Below are 24,527 nucleotides of genomic sequence, written 5' to 3' on the forward strand. Positions count from 1 at the left end.
ATCAGTTTGTCGCAGTGTCTGTGTTTGGTCTTCTCTTAAGCAGCAGAAGCTCTGACTTTTACATTTTGAATATAAGAACATGTACATGACAGCAGAATCCTCATATAAAGGAAAGATGTTGAACTAAAGCATGACTTAAAATGTGCATAAAAAGGCTCACTTTATATTCTTAATTGTGTTTGCTTCTAAAAAGGGCTAATTATTAGTGAGTACATGGTTTCTACACGTCGCTGCTCATTTAATGTAAAATTGATCGGTCAAAAAGCAACAAAAGGGGAAAAACCACGTGTCGCTAGGGATCATGGGAGATGTAGTCGTTTCCTGTTGAAAGCTGAGCATCTTGGGTGAAAGAGGCGGGGCCTCCGTCGGGCCGGCGCCATCTTGGCAGTTCGTCCGGCCCCTGCTGAGTGCGCAGCTTCCGGCGGAGGTGATGAGCGAGTTTCCCACAAACAACAAACTCTCCGGCGGCACGGCGGACGTGGACATGGACTCCGGACACATCGAGGCCGAGCGCGGGGAGCTGGACGGCGGCATGCCGGCCGCCTGCTCCTCCAACGGCAGCGGCGGGGAGGAGGACGAGGCGGAGGCCGTCGGCCGGGGGAGACAAGCCGGGGGCTGTAGTAGCCAGCTCACCCCGGACGGAGGAGGGGGGCTCGGCGGCGGCAGGGAGCAGGAGGTGTCGGTGGAGATCGGAGAGACTTATCTGTGCCAAAGAGCCGACAAAACGTGGCGTGAGTGTCCGCTGTCCGGTCCGCCGACGGTTTAAGGCTTTAATGACTCTGCTGGGCAGAACAACGACATTTAACCGCCTCATGTCTGCAGTCAGATTAAAATATCTGTAATCAACAATGTTCAGTCAGCTGCTGAAGTCACAAAGTGCTCTTTTACACTGTCGGATTAAAATCTGGTGTCTGCAGATGCAGCAGAAGTCATTCAGTCCAGACTGAACGAGCAGGAGGGCCGAGAGGAGTTCTACGTCCACTATGTGGGATGTAAGTAGGCCAAAAACACCTGGACACACACAAACACACAAAGACACCCACGAAAACACCTGGACACACAAACACACAAAGACACCCACGAAAACACCTGGACACACACAAATACACAAAGACACCCACAAAACACCTGGACACACACAAACACACCCACAAAACACCTGGACACACACAAACACACAAAGACACCCACGAAAACACCTGGACACACACAAAGACACCCACGAAAACACCTGGACACACACAAATACACAAAGACACACACAAACACACCCACAAAAACACCTGGACACACACAAACACACAAAGACACCCACGAAAACACCTGGACACACACAAATACACAAAGACACCCACCAAAACACCTGGACACACACAAAAACACCTGGACACACACAAACACACCCACAAAAACACCTGGACACACACAAACACACAAAGACACCCACGAAAACACCTGGACACACACAAATACACCCACAAAAACACCTGGACACACACAAATACACCCACAAAAACACCTGGACACACACAAACACACCCACGAAAACACCTGGACACACACAAACACACAAAGACACCCACGAAAACACCTGGACACACACAAATACACAAAGACACCCACAAAAACACCTGGACACACACAAATACACAAAGACACCCACAAAAACACCTGGACACACACAAACACACCCACAAAAACACCTGGACACACACAAACACACAAAGACACCCACGAAAACACCTGGACACACACAAATACACAAAGACACCCACAAAAACACCTGGACACACACAAACACACCCACAAAAACACCTGGACACACACAAATACACCCACAAAAACACCTGGACACACACAAATACACCCACAAAAACACCTGGACACACACAAACACACCCACAAAAACACCTGGACACACACAAATACACCCACAAAAACACCTGGACACACACAAACATACACATCCAGACACCCGGAGACACACAAACACACCCACCTTCACCTCCACCTCCTTTGTGTCAGTCAACAGACGCCTGGATGAGTGGGTGGGGAAAGCCCGCCTGGCGCTCACCAAGACGGTGAAGGACGCCGTGAGGAAGAGCACGGAGATCGGAGGGGTCGGTGATCTGGGGGAGCAGCCTGAGAGGAAGATCACCCGCAACCAGAAACGCAAACACGATGAGATCAACCACGTGCAGAAGGTCGAGACGTTTTCTGCTGCCTACTTATTTCTGGAGACATTTTATGAAATGGTTCGTGGAAATAAACGACGTTCTGCTTGCAGACATACGCAGAGATGGACCCAACAACAGCTGCACTGGAGAAGGAGCATGAAGCGGTAAGAGTGTGTGTGTGTGTGTGTGCGTGCGTGCGTGTGTGTGTGTGTGTGTGTGTGTGTGTGTGTGTGTGCTGGCTTCCACTGCCTCCATTTACTGTTAAACTCAGTTGTCTGCTGTCGTTCTGTCAGATCACCAAAGTGAAATATGTGGATAAGATCCAGATCGGGAACTTTGAGATCGACGCCTGGTACTTCTCACCATTTCCAGAAGATTACGGCAAACAGCCCAAACTGTGGATCTGTGAATACTGCCTGAAATACATGAAATACGAGAAGACCTTCAGACATCACCTGGTCAGTCCAGCTCTCATCTTTGGCTCCTTCTGTTAAATTTCATTTGTATTTACTCAAGAAAAACTATTTGCAGCTATTTTAATCTCTCATCTGTTTTAACTGTCAGTTCAGAAACTGCTTCCTTGTTGTGAAGGAAGTGATCCATCCCTCTATCACAACTGTATTTCAGCCTTAGTCTAGATGCTGATGTCCGTATGTTTGACCTCTGACCTTTATGCCCTCAGTCTCATTGTCAGTGGAATCAGCCTCCAGGGAAGGAAATCTACAGGCGGAGCAACATATCAGTGTTTGAGGTGGACGGGCGGGATCATAAGGTGAGCACGTCTGGGAAATAAAACAGCTGATTCTGATTCTGTCAGAGCTCTTTGTGATGTTTGGTGTCTGTCTGCAGATCTACTGTCAGAATCTTTGTCTACTAGCAAAACTATTTCTCGACCACAAGACGCTGTATTTTGACGTGGAGCCGTTTATTTTCTACATCCTCACTGAAGTCAACAAACACGGAGCACACATCGTCGGATACTTCTCTAAAGTACGTTTCCTCACTGAGAGTCGGTAAATAATCTGGTGAGATTTATAATTCAGCTCTTAGTCTCATCTGTTGCTGTTGTTTGTCTTCCAGGAAAAAGAATCTCCAGATGGGAATAACGTCGCCTGTATCCTCACGCTGCCGCCGTACCAACGCCGAGGCTACGGGAAGTTCCTCATTGCGTTCAGTGAGTGATGCCGCACAACGGGAGTCCTTCAGCTTTCACTCATGATTATTCGAATGGTCATGCTCAGTTGTGAAACGCTGCTGACATCATTCCAACAATATGACACAGAACATTTTTGTAGCTCTGTGATTTAAAACAAAGAAATGGAACATTGGTGTATCCTGTACACATTCTGTTGGACAGTCATGAGACTCGTGGGCGGTCTGTCCACCTCTGAAGTGACGTCTCTTCCTGCCGTTTGCAGGTTACGAGTTGTCTAAGCTGGAAAGCACCGTCGGTTCTCCGGAGAAGCCTCTGTCTGACCTGGGGAAGCTGAGCTACAGAAGTTACTGGTCCTGGGTTCTGTTAGAGATCCTGAGGGACTTCAGAGGAACGCTGTCCATAAAAGACCTCAGGTAGAGACACAGCCCACTTTAACCACAGCCGTCCCCTCAGTTCATAATGATGTCACTGTTCTCATGTCAGAAACTCCTCCCCCTGTTTCCTCCCAGCCAGATGACCAGCATCACGCAGAGTGACATCATCAGCACGCTGCAGTCGCTGAACATGGTGAAGTACTGGAAAGGTCAGCACGTCATCTGTGTGACGCCCAAACTGGTGGAGGAGCATCTGAAGAGCGCCCAGTATAAGAAACCACCAATCACAGGTAGGTCCAGGCGTCATGTGACCAGCACCACTGTCTGCTTCTGGTGTAGGTCTGTGTGTGACAGGGCTGTTGGCAGAAATACAACCGCAGCATTTTTCTTGTCCATGTTGTGTTCTGTCTTCGGTCTCACTCATGGTGTCGTCTCTCTCACAGTGGACACTATGTGTTTGAAGTGGGCGCCCCCCCAAAAATAAACAAGCCAAGTTGTCCAAGAAGTGAGACGGAGACGACCCGACGTCCTGAGCTGCCTCACACCTGCTGTACATAGTTCTTAGTCTCATCTGTCAGTATTTTCTTAAATATATACAGAAAAAAAACCAAACAGGTCTGCAGAGTTCTTCCTTCCTGAGTCACACACGACAAACCAAATAACATAATACAATATTTAAAAAAGAAAACCCTTCACATTTAGGTGTGATGTATAATGGAGCTCAGGAATATCCGGGTCCACCCGAACCCTTACCCTAACCCTTCATTCAGACAAACGACAAAACAACTTTACAATCGATGAACTCAGGTGTTTAAGGAGTCCTCTGCTGACTCCGCCCCTCCAGGTTAGAACAAGCAGCTCCACCAATCAGAGGAAGGACCTGAAAGCAGAGAAACAGCCACAATGCAGTTTAATGCAACAATCAGAAGCACCACAGGGGGGCGACACTGGTCCACTTAGATGGTTCTGAAGGTCCAAGGTGTTTGTTGGACTTTCAATCCAGTCCAGGACCAGATCCACCTCCCAACTTCTGCTAACGTCTCAGTCCAGCCCTCCAGAGTCCCATCAGGTCGATCCATCATCTCTAAGAGTTCAAGAAGGAAACTGGAGATCTTTCCCATTAAAATGAGACACAAAATAAAGACAGATTCAGTTTTATTTTCCAAAAATGTACTTCAAAACCACTACGGTCATTTATAAGGCATTCACAACAATCTTTTTTTTGTTTTGTTTTTGGACATTTGAGACAGTTTTAAAGAAGGTTTCCTAAACCAGGAGCACAGCTAAGGCACAACACCACCCAGAGAGAGAACGGGAGGAAACTAAACTAAAAGGCTCAATATGGCACCAAGAAAACCTTAAAAAAGAAAAACTGACAGCAACATGAGTCCAGATAAAGAATGAAAAGAACCAGCTGCTTTCACATCAAAACGTCTGAAAACAGTCACATGACCCTGCTGGTCTGGTCCGAAAACATCACAGATCACTTACTGTTAAATACTGTTTCAGTCTCACTCATTCATGAAAATCATAAAATGGCTCTTAAAAGTATTTTCCATGAGCAGGAACAGAAAATAAATAAAAGCTGAATTTGAAGTTCAGATTAAATAACTGACACTCAATGTTTAAGAAGACCTTTTTGATGAGCGTCTGTCAGATCCTAAAACTTAAATACTGTTGGATTAATAAAATAAAACTGTTGCTCCCAAACATCTGGTAACATCTGTGTCATCTCAGATAATACGTTACACAAACAAAGTGCTGACTCGCTGTGAGCTTCATCCTCGACTCTGAACTCTGAAGGCTCCAGTTTTGGTCCTATATATTCACACATGGAACCATTTACTCTAATAAATATGAAACATCAGTTTTAATAGGAATGAACGATAGAAAAAAGGACTGATTGCACCAAGAAGGATTTCTAACTGAAATGACCTTTTCATTATTTAGTTTTAAAATATTTGAATACGTCTTTTTGACACAGTATGAAGGATTGATTTCAGTCTGTAGTTAGTTGAAAAGGGATGAAAAATTTTGTTCATCTCACTTTTTTGCTGATAGCTTATTGTAGCTTAGCATAAAGACTGGAAAAATAAGAAATTTAATTTGGAAGCAGGAAACAGGTCCAACATATCCCATGATTCAGTGTGCATCAGTACTAAAAAATAATGGACACAAAACCCACCAACAGGGCGTCTGAGGATCAGACTGTTACCGGACCGTTGTGGGCCAGATCCTGCAGAGGGACACCACCCATTCCTGTCCTCATGCTAAGCTCCTGACTGTGGCTTCATTTTCACCGTAGACATTAAAGCTCTTTCACTCTGAAGGTCCAACTCCAACAAAGTAGAATATAAAATTCTGAAAAGGTCAAACGATTGATTTAACAGGGATTTAAATAATAATCTGTTTTGGCACAATATTCATCAGTGAGCAGCTTCGAAATTTACAGATTTAAATTTAAAGTCTCCTTTCTCCGGCTGCTGAACGCAGCTCAGGAAGTCACCTTGATCTTCAACAGAAACAAATGTTTGTTCAAAAAAAAGCATAAAAAAAATAAAGTACACATCAACTGATATTAAATACACAAACCAACAAATGCTGTTCACTCACTGATTTTTGCCCAACAACGTATTATGTACATTGCAGAATGACATTTTTTTGATAACTTTCAGAAATGTATTTTCTACTTTTCTAAATTTTTTTATATAATACTTCTTTCATATATACACACAATATAAATATGCATTTTAAAAGTGTGTTTTTCCTTTGATGGGCGTTACATGTTCATATTTTGGACATCATCGCTAAAATTAGAAGAGACTAAGAATAAAAACTAAAAACTAACTCAAAATTATCTGATAAAAATAAAAAACAAAGATATTTAGTTTAAAATGTGTATCTGTTCTTTAGCACTATAACATCTGAACTGAGGACTGATAAGAGGAGGCAGCATTAAATATTAGTAATTCAACAAAAACTCAACGATTTGTTTCATATAAACTTGTGAAATAAATTAGTCACATCAGTTTCGACAGCAAAGAAAAAAATTAAAGAGAAATTAGAGGTGAATCTACTGAATTCCAGCATCACGGCCGACATCTCAATTCAAGTCTCAGGTGGTCTGAAGGATTCAGACATGGCACGCACACACACACACACACACACACACACACACAGAGTAGAGTGTTGTGAATGGGGAAATGTTCAGTATGTTTCTGTAGGTAGTTGGAAAGTAACTGACAGTAAAACTCTGAGGTACCTGTGTGGACGCAGATAGCAAACTTGTTAGAGCTACAAACAAACTGAAGGAGTAAAATCTGGATCAGCTGATCAGACTGGTTCTGTATGAGAACGTCTGTTTGGATCCATTATCTCTGATAAATCTGGCTGCTGTTAACACATCGAACTGATCGGCTGTTTCTGATTATTTCTGGATAAACTGGCTTCTGAGGCCGAAGCCCAAACCGCCAGAGAGCAGAAAGAAATAAAGAATTAACTGTTCCATATTTCAACATCACTAAGTAAGAAATCAGTCAATCAGTTGCTGTTAAGTCTTAACTGTTGACTTGTTCTTGTCAAGGTATTTATTGTTTTTAGGATAATTAGAATTTTGATCATTTCCAGAAAACTGGACTGGATGTTTCCAGGAAGCCTGTGGACTCCGACCCTTCAGAATAAAATAATCAGAAGATAATGGATCAAAAACTCAACACCCAAATCTGTTTAGAGCTTAACACGTAAAAACACACTCACAACAGGAGGTATTAACACACACACACCTTTGTAGTCCTCAGTCTCTGTGAGCAGCAGACTGAGGATGAAGAGTCTCTTCCTCTCATCATTCAACTTTAAATAAATAAATATGACGCTAAAAGCTCCGAGCTGTCCTTCATTTGTCCGTCTGTCTGCTACCTGATCCGTCCGTCCTCTCTGGGCGAGGTCACTTCAGATTTGGGGTCGGGGCTGGCGGAGCTCCAGACGGTGAGGTGGCAGCGCTGCATGACGGGGCAGGCGCTGGGGCCCGTGGAGCAGACGTCGGAGGCGGACCAGTGGCCTTCCAGCAGCCGGTCCAGCCAGTGACGCAGCGGCGCCGCCGTCAGGCCAGCGTTGGCCTCTGCCTCCTCCACGGCCGCCAGGTTCACGGGCAGCCGCAGCACCGGGTTGAGGCCGTGGAAGCTCTGCTCCATGTAGGAGTTCCCAGGGGGACCGCCGTGCAGCCGCTGGGCGTCCTCTGGATAACAGTGAGGGGTTAGGAAAGGAAGGAAGGGAGGGAGGAAAGGAGGGAGGAGAGGAGACGAGTGAATGAGAGGAGAATTTAGGATCAATCTGAAAACTTTCAGAAGGTGAAGTTGGATTATTTTATCCAGTTAAAGAAATCTTTAAAGATCCTCAAGTCTGACAGAACTACAGTCAGATCAGATCTCCTTCACTTTATAACAGGAGACAGAAAAACTCTGATCATCCCTGAGACGCACACAGACGCACACAGACGCACACAGACACACACAGACACACACAGACACACACTGGGCTGGGGAGGTCAAACAAATCAAACCCAGGGGAGGCTAATTTAGACAGAGGTGACCTCGTGTGTTTGTGACAAACTGGATACTATAAATGTAAGTATGGTGTTGACAGCAGTGACAGGAGGACCAGCTGTGTCGGTTCACTGTGTGACACCTGAGCAGCTGTCACTTTATTAGGAACACCTACCACCTGTAATACGTCCAGCTGTGTCATCACTATGTTGACAGGTGTTCCCCCGTTCATAATGATCTGATCACTCACCCTGTTGTATCGGCTGCTGCCGGTGGAACTCCACCGGAGCCACGATGAAGCTGGTCTGGCCCAGCTGGCTCCAGTGGTGCAGGACCCTCAGGGTCCACAGCCCGGGCCTCAGCGGCGCCGTGAGCGGCGGCCGGTAGTGGGTGACTTCAGCGGAGGCGTCCACCAGGATGTCGTACGTGGCGGCGATGACGTTGGTGGGGTCAATCCAAACCACGGTGGCCGTCAGGTTGCTCTGGCCTCGGCTCCAGCGCTGCACCGCCACCGGCTCGTCCTCAGGGCCCAGCAGACCCCCCCAGTTCCTGAAGAGACGCTCCTTTGGATCCCAGTCTGAGCCCACCTGGACAATGACACGTTGTTCAACGAAGAGGTTAGAGGTCAGCAGTTTGGTTGATAAATATTCAGCAGTCAAATAAAACCCTTAATGAGTTTGAATGTCTCTTACAAAGTTTAATGTTGATTTACAGCCACAAACAGAAAAACTGTTTCTAACAAATTACTGAACTTCCATCATGGTGGATGGTGAACTTTAAGGTTACTGTACAAACGGCTCTGGCTCATTCAGTTAATGATGATCAGGCCCCGCCCACTTTCATGAATCAACACAGCTCTTCCGATTTTGGTCATTTGGTGTTTTATATTTACATTTCAGAAAGTTTTCATTATTTTAATGTTTTTTAAATGATGCAAATTAATAAACGAAATTCCCCCTTCAGCTTTAAAATGAACAAGCAGCTCAATAATTGGCTGAATATGACTGAATATAATTAAAATGTGTTTCTGACCTGTACGTGCTGCAGCCTGTTGGTGGGGTGGGGGGGGCTGGCCAGGGTGAAGTGGTCTTTGGGCGTCACCCAGGTCTCCAAACTCTCCGGCTGGGTGGAGGCTCGGTTCGTGGCCACATGACGCACAAGGTAACCCTGGAACTGGTCCGACAGGAAGTAGAGGTGGACGGACACCGGGTGGCTCGTGGACACGTACCTGAGAGAGACGCACACAGAACAGTCGGCACATTCAGAGAGGAGGGGCAGACTGACCTCAGTTACAGTAACACTCAATTAATCATCACATCCAACAGTTCGATTCGTGAACTAATAATTCAGAGTTGTTCTCGACTGTTCCAGCTCATCCCTCAAATGCTGGACTGGACTCAGATCTGCGGGATCTCAGTTTGGACCAACACCAGCAAACTGAACCACCTCAGGGATCCAGTGTGTATGAGGCCGGCCCTTCACGTAGTCAGTTTTACTCCACATCAGGGTGGAAGTGGTTTCAGATGCTGCCTGACTGGAGTCGCAGACTGAGGGGAACAGACCGGTTCTGTTTTAACCCCCCCACCGGACACACACTTCCCATAATGCTGCCCCCACCCATTTGAGCCGCCAATCCCCACCCAAACTCCAACAAGTACCTCCTTGTATCTACTGTGGGCCTCCACACACACACACAGCTGGAAAAATCCAGCCTGTGCAGAAACTGAAGCCTGATTGTGACTCAGGACAAGTTCACGTTATCTTCATATTTAATTTGGTGCAAACACACAAACAGCAGCGGTGGAAAAGTTTCCCTCCTGCAGCGACTGAGCACAAGGCCCCGATTTATTCTGAAGAAATAAACAAATACAGCTATGAAATAAATACTAACATTACATAATAAATGCTAAAGTATTAAAATGTATTTTGAGTCAATAAATAAATAAATGTAGCCTTAAAAAACATTTATCATATACATATATACATATATATATATATATATATAAATACTCCGGCAGCTGAAGGAGTGAATTTAAAAGTCGAGGACGGAGCTTCATGTCTCGTCATCTTCATGTTTAAAAAGTGACAGATGAAAGTTAGATGTAAGTGAAACAACTCGAAGGGCAAACACGGTCAAACCTGTTGGAACCAGCTCAGATATAAAGAGATAAACACTGACGTTAACTTTAGTGGCTTCGGACCATCGTGCCCGGCGGCCATGTTTGTACCTGCAGCTGTTATCGTTGGGGTGGCCCTGCAGCGAGCCGGCAGCGCGGGACAACCCCATACGAGTGAAGGCATGATAGTGGCTGAGGGCGGAGTCTGAGAGGCTGGCGGGTCCGTCCGTCTCCTGCTCGTACAGGTTTTCCCAGTAGGCGTGGAGGCCCGGGGTTCCTGAGGGGTACGCTCCAAACAGGTACGAGTCCAGCTGGCTGATGATCTCCTGACTGACGCTGGCCTCAAATTTCCTGGCGAAGAAGGTCGGTCTGGATGCTTGCTGTGGACGGGAAAGACGGGAGGACACAGGAAACATGGTCAATGGACGCGTCTGATGCCTCATCTCACCAACTGACGAGACAACAGAGAGAGGAAGGATGTTACAGGACAAACTGAATACATTTCAATTCTTTAAATTGTGTTGAATAAAAACGGGAGTGGTGGACTTTTGGAAGGAGGTGATCAATAAACTCATGACTATTTGATCTCATAAACTTGGATGGAGACGCTACACCTGAACCATCATGTCTCACCTCAACCACCAGGTTGTGATTTCTCCGTCTCTGTCGTTTTCATTCTAAAACAGCAGAAACCAAATTTGGTCTTTCTGTGGGAAGTTGACTAGTTTTCTATTCTTCACCTGATGACCCCAAAGACATGATAGTTATCAGCGCTCACTGGCCGAGTTGGATATTATCTGTAGGGCGAAATTTGTTGCTAGGAAGGTGATTACTGAGTCTGGTCCATTTTTCTTGTGTTTTCAATGATGAGGTGAAGATGATTACAGAGGGGCCATAATATAATGTTTTCTCCTCTGTTTTACCATCACAGCAAACATCCTGGAAATCAAGATTATCATCAGATAAACGATCAGACCTGAGCTGGGGAGGGACCACGGAGCAGATCCTGTCTGAGCTCAGTGTGAGCCAGAAATAACTGTAGTGAGATCAGATCACACACAGAGACTCTGAGAATAAAAACTATGATTTCATTTCCATCATCTCATGCTCATTCCACACTTTAGGATACTACAGCAACCACAGACTCCCTGACAACACACACCCACGTCTAATGCCAGGGTATCAGAGGGGAAGTGAAAGACTCCTCTTTCCTAAAATAACTCACCCAGAAGAAAAGAAACTGACAATGTGTGAAACAAGTGAAACAAACAGCAGCAGACAGTCAATACAACACTTGATAGAAATAAATTAGGTGAATGTTACCCCTAAATATTTCTGCCCCTAATGACATTTACATCAGAAAATTATCTTTTGAATGTTAGAGAACGATATGTATACACAGTTATATTCCTGAGAGGACAAGGGGACAGTGAAAAACGCTCATTATAAATTCTGTGGGCAACTTATTCAGACCATTTGTTGTTTGTTTTGTACAATTAATAGAGCAAAACCGAAACATGTTTAACTAACGTTGGAGAAGCTGGACAAAAGATTTTTATCTAAAGCTGACCTGCTGTTCCTGGAGCTCCAGAGAGAGGAGATGGAAAACTCCTCTGAGGTTTTTGGTTCCTAAAAATATTTCTTCTCATGGTTACCAACCTTCAAATAAGTAAAAATACAGGCCTTTATGCTAAAATATGGACTTTATTGTAAAACATGGTCCTTAATGTACATATTGTACATGTGTGTTCCTGAGCCTCATGGTCTGCATTCGTCTTTTTGCTCACGGCGAAACCCAACATTAAGATAATGACAACCCTGAAACCTCAGCGGCGACCGGCTACAAAGGTCTAAAAATACCGCCTGGCTCCACCGTACAGCTGTTTCCAGGACCAGCCTGCTTATAGAAACGTCGGTAGCTGGACCACAGAGGCTCCGGGTCTCCGGGTCTGTGATGACACGGAGCCAAGCGCCGCCCGCTGTAAGTAAAAGCAGCACGGCTAATTTGTGAATGCAAAGCTATTCTGGTCGGTGACCACCGAGGCCCTGAAGGTGGAAGGCAGAGACCAGCACGCTGCCCTGACAGGACTGTAACATTATCACTCTAAACTAAGCTTAGTGACAGCTGGGAGGCTTCAGCGTCATGGCTGAACGCTCCAGTCCTGCAGGCCGTCACATTCTTTCAGGCTGCAGCTACAAGCGATGTGCTGTGGACTAGCGGCGCCAAGTCCACATCGCTTTGTGTTGGACCTCAGTGTCTTACTGTCAAGAGTCTTTATTCTACGTTGTTGTTACATCTACATAACTGGGATGGAGGCTACTGTGAAGAACCAGAGAGCCCCTCCATCCATCAAGGCCTGAGATCGTCCAGAGCTCAGAGCGAATTGACAGTCTCACCTGGAACCGCGGCAGGTCTGAGGGTTTGAAGTCGTTGGGCGAGCAGCCACACCAGTCCACGATGTGCTTGTACTGGCATTTGCAGCCCAGTTTGCGGTTCCAGTTGGTGAGCCTCAGGTTGTTGTCCACCATGGACTCACAGTGGGCGCTGTTCTCCAAGACGGTGTGGAAGAAAGACTGGAGGTCCAGAGACAGAGAAGGAGTTCAGATCTGGATCTGGTATCTAAACACATTCTGTCCTCGAGACGACATCAGCAGAAACTTGGATTTTCTTGTACAACGAGTCTGAAGAGGTTTCCTGAGATTGCTTGATTATAGCAAAACTGTGTGACTGTGTGTTACCTCGGCCGGCAGCAGGGTGTAGGCGTAGAAGCGCTTCATGCTGCTGACCAGCTCGTCTCTGGAGTTCACCACGTAATCCACAAAGCGCCGATTGAGCAGGAACCAATCGGAGCCTCCGTCCACTGCAATGCCTTCTGGGATCTTGCGGTCCCCGAGACGCCACATGTGGGTGTCACACTCGTAGAAGAGACGGTCCAGACCCTGTTTCCGGATGAAGCTGAGATGACAGGACTTTCAGTGTTGAGGTGAGCATACAAATCAAACGCCTCAAGCTGCAGACACCTTAACTGGGTTTCTGCTGAAGGCCGTTGGTGGAAGTGTCACACTTCACTTCACACTTAAAACTAAATTATATGAAACCCAATGAGGACAAATAACAGAACAGGTTCAGATTTAAGGTCGGGTGAAGTCGAATGTCTTTAACTAAGAGGTGTGTAAATTTGCTGCAGCTGCACGTGTACATGCTGATTACTGATCCTCAGCCTCTGACTGCTTTGTTGTTTGCTTCAGTTCTGCAGGGAACACCAGGTATGGAGCTGCAGTTTCCACCTTACTGATACATCACAGGTGGAGCAAAGTCGTGCACTGTTCAGGGCTCCAGCCTGAAATATTATAAGAGCTGCCAACGGTGACGAGTCTTCTCCAAACGTTTGGAGCAGCAACACACTAAAAAATGATTTAACATCAGAGAGGGAAGTGACTGATCACTCTTACCGTGAGTTGTCTCTGCCGTGAGACTTGATAAAGTTCATGTTGCGGTACTTTGACAGGAAGGCCACCAGCTGTTCATTGGTCCTGGGGGGAGACGGGGGCTGTCAATCATCAGCTCAGACATTAATGCAATAACACCTGATGACTCAGCTCTTACAGACGTTTGATTTAGTTCTGCAGGAATGAGTCCTTAAACGCAGTTAGCAAAACAAGCTAGAAATTAGGACATTTTCCAGTAGACTGACTTATTAGCTGAAACAAACAAATCAAAACAAAACACTGAGATCAGTTTTTTATCATTTCAGCCTTGGAACATATCAGACTTTATCTGTGTTAAATTATTATTCAATATTAACATAAAATGTAAAAATTATTCTCTTGTGTTTTTGTCTTCTGCTCATCCACAGGAAGAAAAACACAATTAAAACATAAAATGGACGCACACGATCCACATTCCCAATGTTATTTTTTTCACTTCTAAACAAGTCACAATTAAATGTTTGAAGGATGCATCTCTGTTTTTAAACAGAACTCCACGACTCCATGAGCCTGTCAGGAATCAGCTGGACCAGCTTATGTACAGCTGTGTGGTCCGGGGGGCCGACGGCTCTAATGAGCAGACAGGACTGCAGACAGACAGATCGCTATGATTACATCTGATTACAGTCGTTACGGAGAACCTCAGTGTGTGTGTGTGTTTGAGGACATGAGGTACTGACACACATCAGGGGGTGACTCAAGCTGCTGTGATTTACAGCTGCTTTATGTAAAACTTGTCATTTAAGATGTTTCTCCTCTAATGTGGATCTTTCAAACGTTCATGGTTGGGTACCGGGAGAGTTACACATCTCACATTTCAGGCTTGATAAATGATGTGGACTGACCAACGTTTGCTTTTGGATAAAATGTCATGTGACCAGACAAACTGTCTGAAGTTTAACTGCAACCGTAGACACACACGACTACAAAAACACAAAATACACACAGACACGCACAGCTGCATTGACTCACACTGCGTGTGCCTTCATGACGTCATATATTGATGGTGTAGTTATGGATTTTGGCTGGAAGGGCGTTCAAATGTTCAGATGGAAGGACAGCAGAGAACAGATCCGATCTGTGTGTTTGTGTGTGCTGCTGTTCTGACCTTGTTCTTTTGGACAGAATGATGAAGATGAAAACATCAGATTCAGCCTCATGTTAAGGTGACTGGGACATTATGGACTTCCATTAATAAGACATGCGTTGTTAAAGAGTGAGTTTTCCTATAAATACCAGCCCATCAGATCTGGGTCCTGGACTCAGTCTCGTCAGGGATGGTGGCCCAGAATTGGGACATGTGGGCGGTAAATGGGCCAACAGAGTCACATCACATTCAACACAAAAGCAGGCCAGGATCTCAGCGGCAGACCTGACGCGGCACCAGCTCCAGCAGCTCTTCCCTCACAAAGCAAAAGGACGTCCTTTAAAGTCTCTGCGTTCCAGCTGGAGACTCCCAGTTTGTTCACACTTGTGGTCTATCAGCCACATAAACAAACCCAAATGAGCCTCAGGGGGCCAAGCTGGTTACTGACCATTAACTGCCCCCGTCCTGTAACAAATCGATGAGCTGTGTGAGCAGGAATCTGGCCTGATGGACATCTGCAGTGGGACAGGAGCTCTGGTTACAGACCCTTTGAGTTTTTCCTTTTTTAAAATGCGTCCACATATTCAGGATCAGCTCCATCTCAGATAATTTGATCTGCTCACTGTTACAGAAGACATCAGCTAATGTCACTCTTCTTCTGAGCTGTCTCTTACCTGATGGGGTAGTCAGCAGCACTCAGGTTGATGAAGAAGTCCCAAGACCAGTCGGACATCTTGAGAAGGTCCTCCATGCTGCGTAGGTACATGGTCAACAGGCTGGCTCCGCCCCAGATGGTGGCCATCCGCCAGGAAGTCACCCGGACGTTTGGATACTGACTGGCCAGAGACAGGACCTCCCTGTGGAGGTAGTTGGACCTCTGTGGGGGGGTTGGGGTGTTATTATAGATGATCATACTCTCAGAAACATTCAGAAAAGTGATGGTGGGGCTCTCACCTGGTCCACGTGGACGTAGTAGAAGTGGGAGGTGTGGTAAACAGCTTTGAAGAGACGCTGGAACTGACGCGAGGCTCGGCCATGGACGACCAGGACGAAGGCGAGCCGCACCGGCACGAGCTGGGCAGCCGTCGACGGGTCATCTTCCCACTGGACGTTCACGTTCACCTTACCTGGACATCCAAGGGACCAATCATTGAGCAGACAGGAAATTAACACGGAGCTACAATTCGGATCAGCCTCCTTCATTTCAATGCAGACAAAAGGGAAGGATTCATTGTTTCTCCTAATAACATCCAATCAGCAATCAAGATCAACTTTGGTGAGCTCTCCTCTGAAAACAGTCTGGGGCTGTATCTTCCATCAACAGACCCCCAGCCCTCTAAAGGAATATAGATAAGGATCGGATATTTACGGAGGGTTGTTTCTTTTCTACGTCCTCTATGATAAGAACATGAATATTCAGGAGAAGATACTGATAAAATAAAGGATATAAAACTGGCAGATTTTGGTGTGTTGGTCTCACACGTCACTGTTCACTCTGTTCTCCGTCTTTATTCTGTCTTAGGAACGTTCAATTTGTGGTTGTCTGAGCTAAATCTGCCTCATGTACATGTGCCCTATATGACGCCTCTGCATCATCACGCCACTCTAAAGATGGCGCGGGTTGAGGCCTGCACAGCCTAATTAGTGACCTTCCTAAGCTGTGGGGCATGCTGGGATTGGAGTTTGAGGAGAAATGACTGTAATCAGGCGGCACAGTGAAACGAAAACGAGGGACGGGGAGAATGTGATCTTATGTCTGTATGACCAGAAACACCAAACAATGTGCTGTTCTGTTAAAAAAGTCAGTCACATCAGTCAAACTCAGCCTGCACATATAATGACTACTGTGCTATCAAAAGAGCCTGTAATCATATAAATGAAACCTCAATGGCACTGGGTGGTTCAAGAAAGTACAACTACAAGTAAATCATTAGCCAGCCGTTGCCAAAATAAAAGTACAAACTGCTTGTTTAATTAGGGTGTAATTTCTGGAGCATCATCCCCGTGGTTGAGCCGCCTCACTGAGTCCATTCATGCTTTCAACAAACCAACAGGAAGCTTCTTCAAGGTTCTGGCACGTGCCGGGTTAAAAATGTTCCTCGATGGATAAATTTAGCAGAAAAAAAGACACTTCAAAGCCGCAGCCTGCTCGTTCTGTCCGTCACATGGTTAACATGGAGGAATAATTCAGAGTCGGTTATTATACCTTTAAAATAACCATTTAGAAAAACTCTGTCTCATCATGGGCCGCTTTCCTCTATTCCACATGTTACAACAGAGTTCTTTGGGAGTCTGGATTCTGGACAAAGAGAAGTCAGATGGTATTGAAGTCTATAGGAAAATGTCACTCCTCCTCAGTAAAAGTTTTCCTGATGAGTTTCTGGTCTCAGTCTGAAATACACGATGTTCATTTTTTAAATGGATAACATACCAGGACGAAGGGGGTGGGTGGTACTACGGTGTGACTCTGATGCCTCCATCCTCCTCCATCATCAGTTATTATTACTAACCCAAACATTTGATTGGACTCATCCATCCTTGGGGTGCTCACCTTCTACGGGGCAGTACCGAGGCACTTTCTCGGGCATCAGCGCTCGCTCCTTGTGTTTACAGTAAACCTCTGCTATCTGCTGCCGGCACTCCCGGCTCTTGGCTCTGGACAGAGCAGAAATGGCTTCTTTCCCGCTGATCTCACACTGCTGCTGCTCCTTCCTCGGCTCCAGACGGGACAACTTCTTCGACTGGTGGAGCAACGGGTCCTGATTGGACCGCTGGACAAGTGTGGAGATGGTGGGTAACTGTGGGTGGGGTTTACGGACGTGGGTGCGATTGTGGTTGTGTCCGATGCCTCGTTGGACGGGAGGGAACTTGAGCACTTCATTGGCAGATTTTCCCAGCATGCTTTGAACTTGAGCCTTGTCCAGCTTATGTTTGCTGTTTGCGACCGGCCCTCGTTGACGTTGGGACTGTGCACCCAAGTTGCTGTTGCTGTCTATGGAGTCAAAGTCTTTAGGCACCGAATTCTCATTGTTGTTGCTGTCCAGGCGGACTTTCTCTTTTGGGCGGTGGGAATGGTAGATATCCTGGGGGGCAGGAAAGACAAGCAGAAAACTGCTGATCAAACACAGTTAAAGATTCAAATAAGTTAAAAACACATTACCTCCAAAGTTAAAATTACACCACACCCACACTGAAATCGCTCAACAGCCACTGGTCTAGTTTTGCAGAGAGATTCATGGTTCCAAGAGGATCGGTCCTTATGACACCAGCATGCTGAAATTTGTTGTATTCAGTGGATTTTATAAGGTTTGGTAAAAATTTCATGTCCCCATCAGGCTGAACGGCAGCCTGGTTGGATGCTAACATGCTAACTTAAGCTGGTTAACACACACACCCAAAAAAACGGCAGCATGTTAGCACTGTTACTGCAATTAATAAAAAAATTAGCATTTAGCCTAAAACAAAATATACCGACCAACTGAACATTTCCTGCTGTGGTTTCAAATTAAAAGCTTTCCATATGCAAATCCACAATGTTGACTTTCTAATGAACCATCTGCTAAATTCTGGCTCTACATGAAATGATTTCTATGTTTATGTGTCTGTCTTAAATATTGTTCAAACAGTGACGAAGCATCAACAGTGATACAGATAAAGATCAAACACAGGAACTTTTCAGCAATGGTACTTTTCTCAAACCACATCTATAGAGAAGCATTAAGCTCCAGACTGAAGGAAGCATTGAATCTGTCTTCATGTAGCTACATGTCTAATATCTGAGGGTTTGTGTGTCCTTTTAATTCTCTGGGACTCAGTAATCATCACCTTTTCCTTTGCAATAACAGTTCAGTCTGAAAGTCTGAAAAGCAGCTCCATATGCTCAACACGGAAATTGAACACTCATCGTGATGGTTTTTGACAGCAGCAGGCCAAACAGCATTGAGCATCTAAAGAGGAACTGGTGGAAACCAAACTGAGCTAAAAGAGCAGGAACAGTGTGCTGAGACTCATCAACACAAAGAGTCCAATGCTCTAAAACGCATCACCATGAAAACAACTGAAGGTTCATATTAAAACAAGCATGAAGATGTCAAAAACACAAACATCACCACACATCATCTCTCCCAGACAACACCAACATCTGCACTCCATTTAAACATCTGCGCACAGCTGTTGACACACAGGAGTTTGTTGGTTAGTCGGAAATCTTCAGACAATCCCTGCAGGAGATTCAACCACTCTCCCAGTCTATGAACAAAATACAGAGGTGTGACAGGGCAGGAAAAGAAAGGAAGTGACCTTTGACCCCGGACACAGCCTCCTGTGGCCTTGGCTGTCACCTCTCAGGTCAAGTGTTGAAAGTGTTTCAGTGGGAGAGCTACATGACCCTCAATGAACATTTTAATCCCACAGATTACACTGTCTGTCTTTACCGGGGATGAAGAGTGTGTTTGTACATGAGCCACACACACACACACACACACACACACACACCGTGCAGAAAGGGAGTAATATCAGCTCTTGCCACCTGCTCCTCAGACAACCTCTCATTATCTCATCTATAATATCAGTTTAAAGAGTGTGTGTGGAGCTGAAGTGAATATTTTAAAGCAGAAAAGCAGAAACCAGGGACAAGTGCAGACAGCTGAAGGTGCACACACACACACACACACACACACACATTAGCTGTGGCGAGTATCAACTCCTCCAGGTTTAGAGATGCACTGGTTTCAGCAGATTATCAAGAAAAATACTCATTTGGATTAAATGAGAACTCTGAAGGCATCTTGATGGAGCTGATGAAACCATCGTCAGTCACTCTCACACATTTGGGTGTGAACAGTTTGTCCTCGAACAGTTTCTCTCCTTCACAGGATTTTCTAAAAAGACAAGCGTTTTTTCCCAGAAGTCTTTGCAGTCCATGGAGACGGGCCACAGCTAAAATACCACAGCTTACCTACAAAGACATCATTCTTTACACTCACACGCGCACACTCACGCGCACACACACACACACACACACACGCACACACACACACACACACACACACACACACACACACACACACACACACTCATTCCCTCCTTGCTGTGTTCTTGTGAGTCGGTTTGCTCTCAGCCTCAGCAGGTCCACAGTGAAGTGGTCCAACCCGCCTTCAGACCTCCTGCTGCTCCACGATAAAGGCGACAGAAAAGAAACAAGAGAAGCTGTTCCCTCAGGCATCAGGGGTGAGAGACATTAAAAAGAAGTGAGAGAAAAGAGAGCGGGGGGAAGAAAAGAGACCTGTTGCTTTGACATCTGTTGATTCACAATGAGGGTAAATATGAAGAGTTTTAAATCTTCGTATTTAAAAAGGAACATTTTAACTTTCAGCTTGATGATGGCTATGAAGGACAAAATGCTGCGCCACCTGTCCAGGCTGGACGGGTGACCAGGTGACGGTGGTCGCCAAGGATGCACTCCCAGTGAAAGGATTCTGGGAACGTCCAGTAGGTTTTTAGGTTTAAGCCCAAAGGTTGAGACTCTGAACTAATACATCAACGGACAAGTTTTCCCATAGACTTCAATACAAATTTCTTACTGTGACATCATGTTCATGACAATCAGACCCTGCTGCCACTAAATCACCAAAATTGGATTCATCTGCCACTGAAGATAGTCCCCAACAAATGTTACCTCCAGTTTGATTAAAGACCAGCTGCAGCGAAGAGCAGTTGGAGAAAATGGCGTGTCGATGACACGTGCTGATGACTGAACAGGAGTGTGTGTTTGAAAGGAGACGGAGAAAACATATTGAGAAATAAAGCGCTCTTTCTCTGGCTGCCTTCAGTTATGAATTGGTCAGACTCTCGTGTATGCCTGTGCTCAGTTTACCTGTGGGAACATAACGCAGCCTGGAATTTATCACCGTCGCCCAGTAAAGACAGAATATGCCCAGAATGAAAAACAACCTTGTTTCAGCAGTTTGTGAAATGTTGGACAGAGCAGCTTCAACCCACAAGCAGGACTCATAACATAAAACATAACAACAAGCATTTGAAAATTACAGTCACACAACAGCCACATGGGACCATCATTTACAAAAATGGAACATCACGTTGCGTTGAAAACTGAAACCAGAGACTGCGATTAGAAACTCATTAGGAAACAGTTACTGAGCTAAAAAAAAACGTTCCGGTCTGAAGGTTTAAGGCTCTTCAGCTTTGGCTAAACCAAAGTATGGAGATATGTAGAAACAACGACAGTTTGATGATGTCAGTTCTGATCACAGCCTGAAGGAAACCACAGCAGCGGTCAGGACATGTCTCCTCATCTAAACATAAACAAAAGTAATTCAATCTGATTCTATTGTGACATGAAACCCATTACTGTGAATGGAGTGAGAAAAAAATAGAATTTAAATCAGCCAAATCCTCAAGAGATGAACCAGAAGAGGAAGAAGACAACAACGTAATTTCCCAGAGGAAATGACTGAATGTATGTGGCTAAACAAACAGCCGAAAATAGAGCTGCAGTGACAAAGGGGAAAATAAAGGCAGATGGCTAAATGGACCATTATGAGGGACGGGACAGCAGCAAGAAACCTGCCCCGGGATTACAGCAGGGATTTATTTCAATCTATCTGTGGCAGATTTAGTGAGAATTATCCAGAAGAACAACATAAAGCAGCTCTCTGGTTTTAACATCAGCGTGTTTTCATAAATCACTTACAGAGAGAACAAGGCAGAACGGCATCGAACAGAGGGAGCACTTCCTGTTGAATGGCAATCACACTGTAGCCACGCCCCCAATGCATATTTCCCATTGACTTCAATACAGACTGACTTCTTTTTCTCAGCCAGCGGCTCTTCAGTCCTCAGAATCAGGAGAAGAAGCTTTGAATTCAGATTACATCATGTCTCCATGATTGTTTGAAGGGCTGTGACCTTTAATACCTCCATTTAAAAACACAACAGGCCAGATTGATAATTATTACCCCTCCGATTATTGTTGAGATATTACAGGGTGTGGAATCACACACACACAGACCGAGTGTGTCAAAGCACAATGATATCCTCGTGGCCGGGTCAGGTCAGATTAGAGGATTTGATCAGATCAGGTTTCTCTGATGGGATTTATATTTTCTAATCTGGTGTAGATTGTTCAATAATCCCTCACTTAGTGTGTGTGTGTGTGTGTACACATCCCTTTAAAGGTGTGATGAATGTGAGTGTTGTGTTGCTGTAACACTCATATCTTTGTGAGAACACAACAGCTGCTAATCCTGCTCTGAACCAACGCAATTTAAAGTCTAACCCAGAATGTAAACCGGATCGTAACCTTTGACCCGGGCCCTCACCTCCCCCAGAACGTCCCCACACAGGAGCACAGTGCAGGGCGGTGCTGGGGCCTCAGTTTTATTGTGGTCCCTCAAACGATGGCCACGCTTTTATTGGGAAGAGGAACTTTCTTCCTGTCCATAAACACACACACACACACACAGCTATAGACACACACCAGAGTGTCAGGCACTCCACGTTGTCTATGTGGCAGATTTGATTCATCTAAATTCTGAAATGTTTATGGTCCCGGAGTCTCTAAGTGGGATTTGTTAAACAGAGAAAATCTGTGTCCAACACATCTGAGGGGACCACCGCTCTTCATTCTGTGCACAAACTACGTCAAACAGACCAGTCTCACAGCCTTTGTGCGTCTCTCCTCTGCTTCCTGTTTTACCTTGTGTGTATGTGTATGTGTTTTGGCCACGCCACTCGACCCAAAGGTGAGCAGACTTGAACCCCACGTGTGTGAAAGTCAGGACAAAATATTAACTACATGTACACAACCTGAGCCAAACACACACTGTGGTTATCTCCCATCAGCTTCTCATCACTCATCTCTGAGACGATAAAATATGTTGGCATGTATCAGTCAGTGTTGACACACACACACGCGCACACACACACACACACACACACACAGGGAAGATCACAGGGTGTCCGCCCAACTGTAATGAAAGGCCATAAAAATGGATCCCTGAAATAAAACCCCTCGCAGGATGTTGTGTATGTTCGTGTCTTAACAACATGTTGGAACACCTGGATCCTTCAGGTTCAACAACACAACCTGATTCCCACTCTGCATACACAAACACACATTAAACTGGAGAGAATGGAAGGTAAGATTAAAACAGATTAATCACATCTTAATCTGCAGAAGTGTCAGCACAGTCCAGCAGAAATGTTTTAATTAAACCTCTGAATCACCAATCTGACACAGGCTGACACTTTAAATCCCTAAATTCATTATTCTGTGTCCATTCATTGTGAAAACCTGGTAACAGTTTGGCCTTTTTCATTAAAAGTGGCGAAAATGACGAAAAGGAGAAGCTGATAAACGCCGCACCAAACTCCGTTTACAAATCATACAATTATAGAGGAGCTTCATCTCACCGTTCCGATATTCATCGTGAATTCATCGATGAATTTCATCGATGAATCGGCACCGAATTCAGCAGCCGGTGTTTTTTTTCTGCTGATGAGAAGTCACGAAAACTCTCCGAATAAATGTGAATTAAACTGAACCATGATGGAAATGCTGCCGTGTGCAGAACAACAGGCGGCAGCAGCATCTTCTCCCCCCGCCATGCGGCTCCCCTGGGGGGGCAGCCGGTGCAGGAGAACCGGACTAATTCAGCGGCTCGCCGTCGTGCAAACCTACCGCCTGCAGCTTGTGCCGGACGGCCGCCTTCCCGAGCGGCGGCGGCGGGTCGCCCTTCTTCTGCAGCCCCCTCCTCGGGTGCTCCCAGTCGGCTTTGTGGAGCCCCCCGGCTCGGTCCTCTCTCTTCTCCCGGCTCCTGGCTCCTCCGTCCCCGGCAGCCGAGTCCAGGCTGCTGAAGTTCCACACGATGAGAGTCTGGACCAGCAGGACGGCCAGGGCGGCCAGCAGCAGGGCGGCCCGGGAGTGGCGGGCCAGCCGGCGGCCACACGGGTTTCCGATCATCCCTCCGGCTCTCAGCCCGGCCGATAAACGCCGACAGCGGGGTGTGAATGCTCCCCTCCCGGCCTGAGAGGAGGAGGAGGGTTTGGCACAGGCTGGAAATGAGGAGAGAGGTGGCCGCCTGCCAGGCCCGGAGCCAGCACCCCCACGGCCCAGGGCGGCAGCAGCCCCCCCAGAGGCCCCAGGAGCTTCTGTTACTAAAAACAACAGGAAGAGCAAATTACAGCACTCATGTTGGAAATGCAAAGACATTTAAATGAATTAAATATTTAAATACACCCGTAAAACCAAAGAGGGGAATAAAATGTACGATTTTAGATTTATGGTCATGTGATTTAATTACGTCACCGACATGTATTTAAAGTTCTGTAGAGATCTGTTGTTCTAGTTCTGGCAGTTTTGATTTATTTCAGAAAACTATTCATCCTTTAAGTTTACATTTCATTCAGATCAATGAAAATGTTTCTCATGAATTTACTATTTTTCATTTTGATTTGTTTGGGCGGGAAGGCGTTATCTAAACAAATTAACTGATGATTATATAATTAATCATACGGTCCAGTGTCCACATGTGAAATATACGATTTTTTTAAGGAGCATATTTTC

General features: G+C 45.7%; 2 protein-coding genes across 2 annotated transcripts; one reads left to right on the forward strand and one right to left on the reverse strand.

Moving 5' to 3' along the window:
• Window positions 1-384: 384 nt before the first annotated feature.
• Window positions 385-5,321, forward strand: LOC115046965 (histone acetyltransferase KAT8-like). Its single transcript, XM_029507541.1, is given in 12 exon segments — window positions 385-731; window positions 918-992; window positions 2,026-2,204; window positions 2,288-2,341; window positions 2,471-2,635; window positions 2,860-2,949; window positions 3,027-3,167; window positions 3,258-3,351; window positions 3,596-3,746; window positions 3,843-3,997; window positions 4,151-4,176; window positions 4,178-5,321. Coding segments are annotated over 12 exon segments (1,470 nt in total). The 5' UTR covers window positions 385-430; the 3' UTR covers window positions 4,217-5,321.
• Window positions 4,609-23,924, reverse strand: LOC115046960 (xylosyltransferase 1-like). Its single transcript, XM_029507535.1, has 11 exons — window positions 23,643-23,924; window positions 17,493-18,024; window positions 15,896-16,068; window positions 15,616-15,818; window positions 13,819-13,899; window positions 13,105-13,321; window positions 12,763-12,939; window positions 10,477-10,745; window positions 9,281-9,476; window positions 8,499-8,835; window positions 4,609-7,941 (listed from the first exon to the last, which is right to left on the reverse strand). The coding sequence occupies exons 1-11, from the start codon at window positions 23,922-23,924 to the stop codon at window positions 7,619-7,621; spliced, it is 2,790 nt and encodes a 929-aa protein (XP_029363395.1). The 3' UTR covers window positions 4,609-7,618.
• Window positions 23,925-24,527: the final 603 nt, after the last annotated feature.

The sequence above is a fragment of the Echeneis naucrates genome, chromosome 8, assembly GCF_900963305.1.
Source record: "Echeneis naucrates chromosome 8, fEcheNa1.1, whole genome shotgun sequence".
Taxonomy (NCBI): Eukaryota; Metazoa; Chordata; class Actinopteri; order Carangiformes; family Echeneidae; genus Echeneis; species Echeneis naucrates.

What these genes read in the sequence shown, in the direction of transcription:
- LOC115046960 (XM_029507535.1), bottom strand. Translation starts at nt 23,924, where the DNA reads ATGATCGGAAACCCGTGTGGCCGCCGGCTGGCCCGCCACTCCCGGGCC. An exon ending in TCGGTACTGCCCCGTAGAAG is followed by an intron (nt 16,069 to 17,492) that starts GTGAGCACCCCA and finishes TTGGATGTCCAG; the next exon opens with GTAAGGTGAACGTGAACGTC. An exon ending in ACTACGTCCACGTGGACCAG is followed by an intron (nt 15,819 to 15,895) that starts GTGAGAGCCCCA and finishes ACCCCCCCACAG; the next exon opens with AGGTCCAACTACCTCCACAG.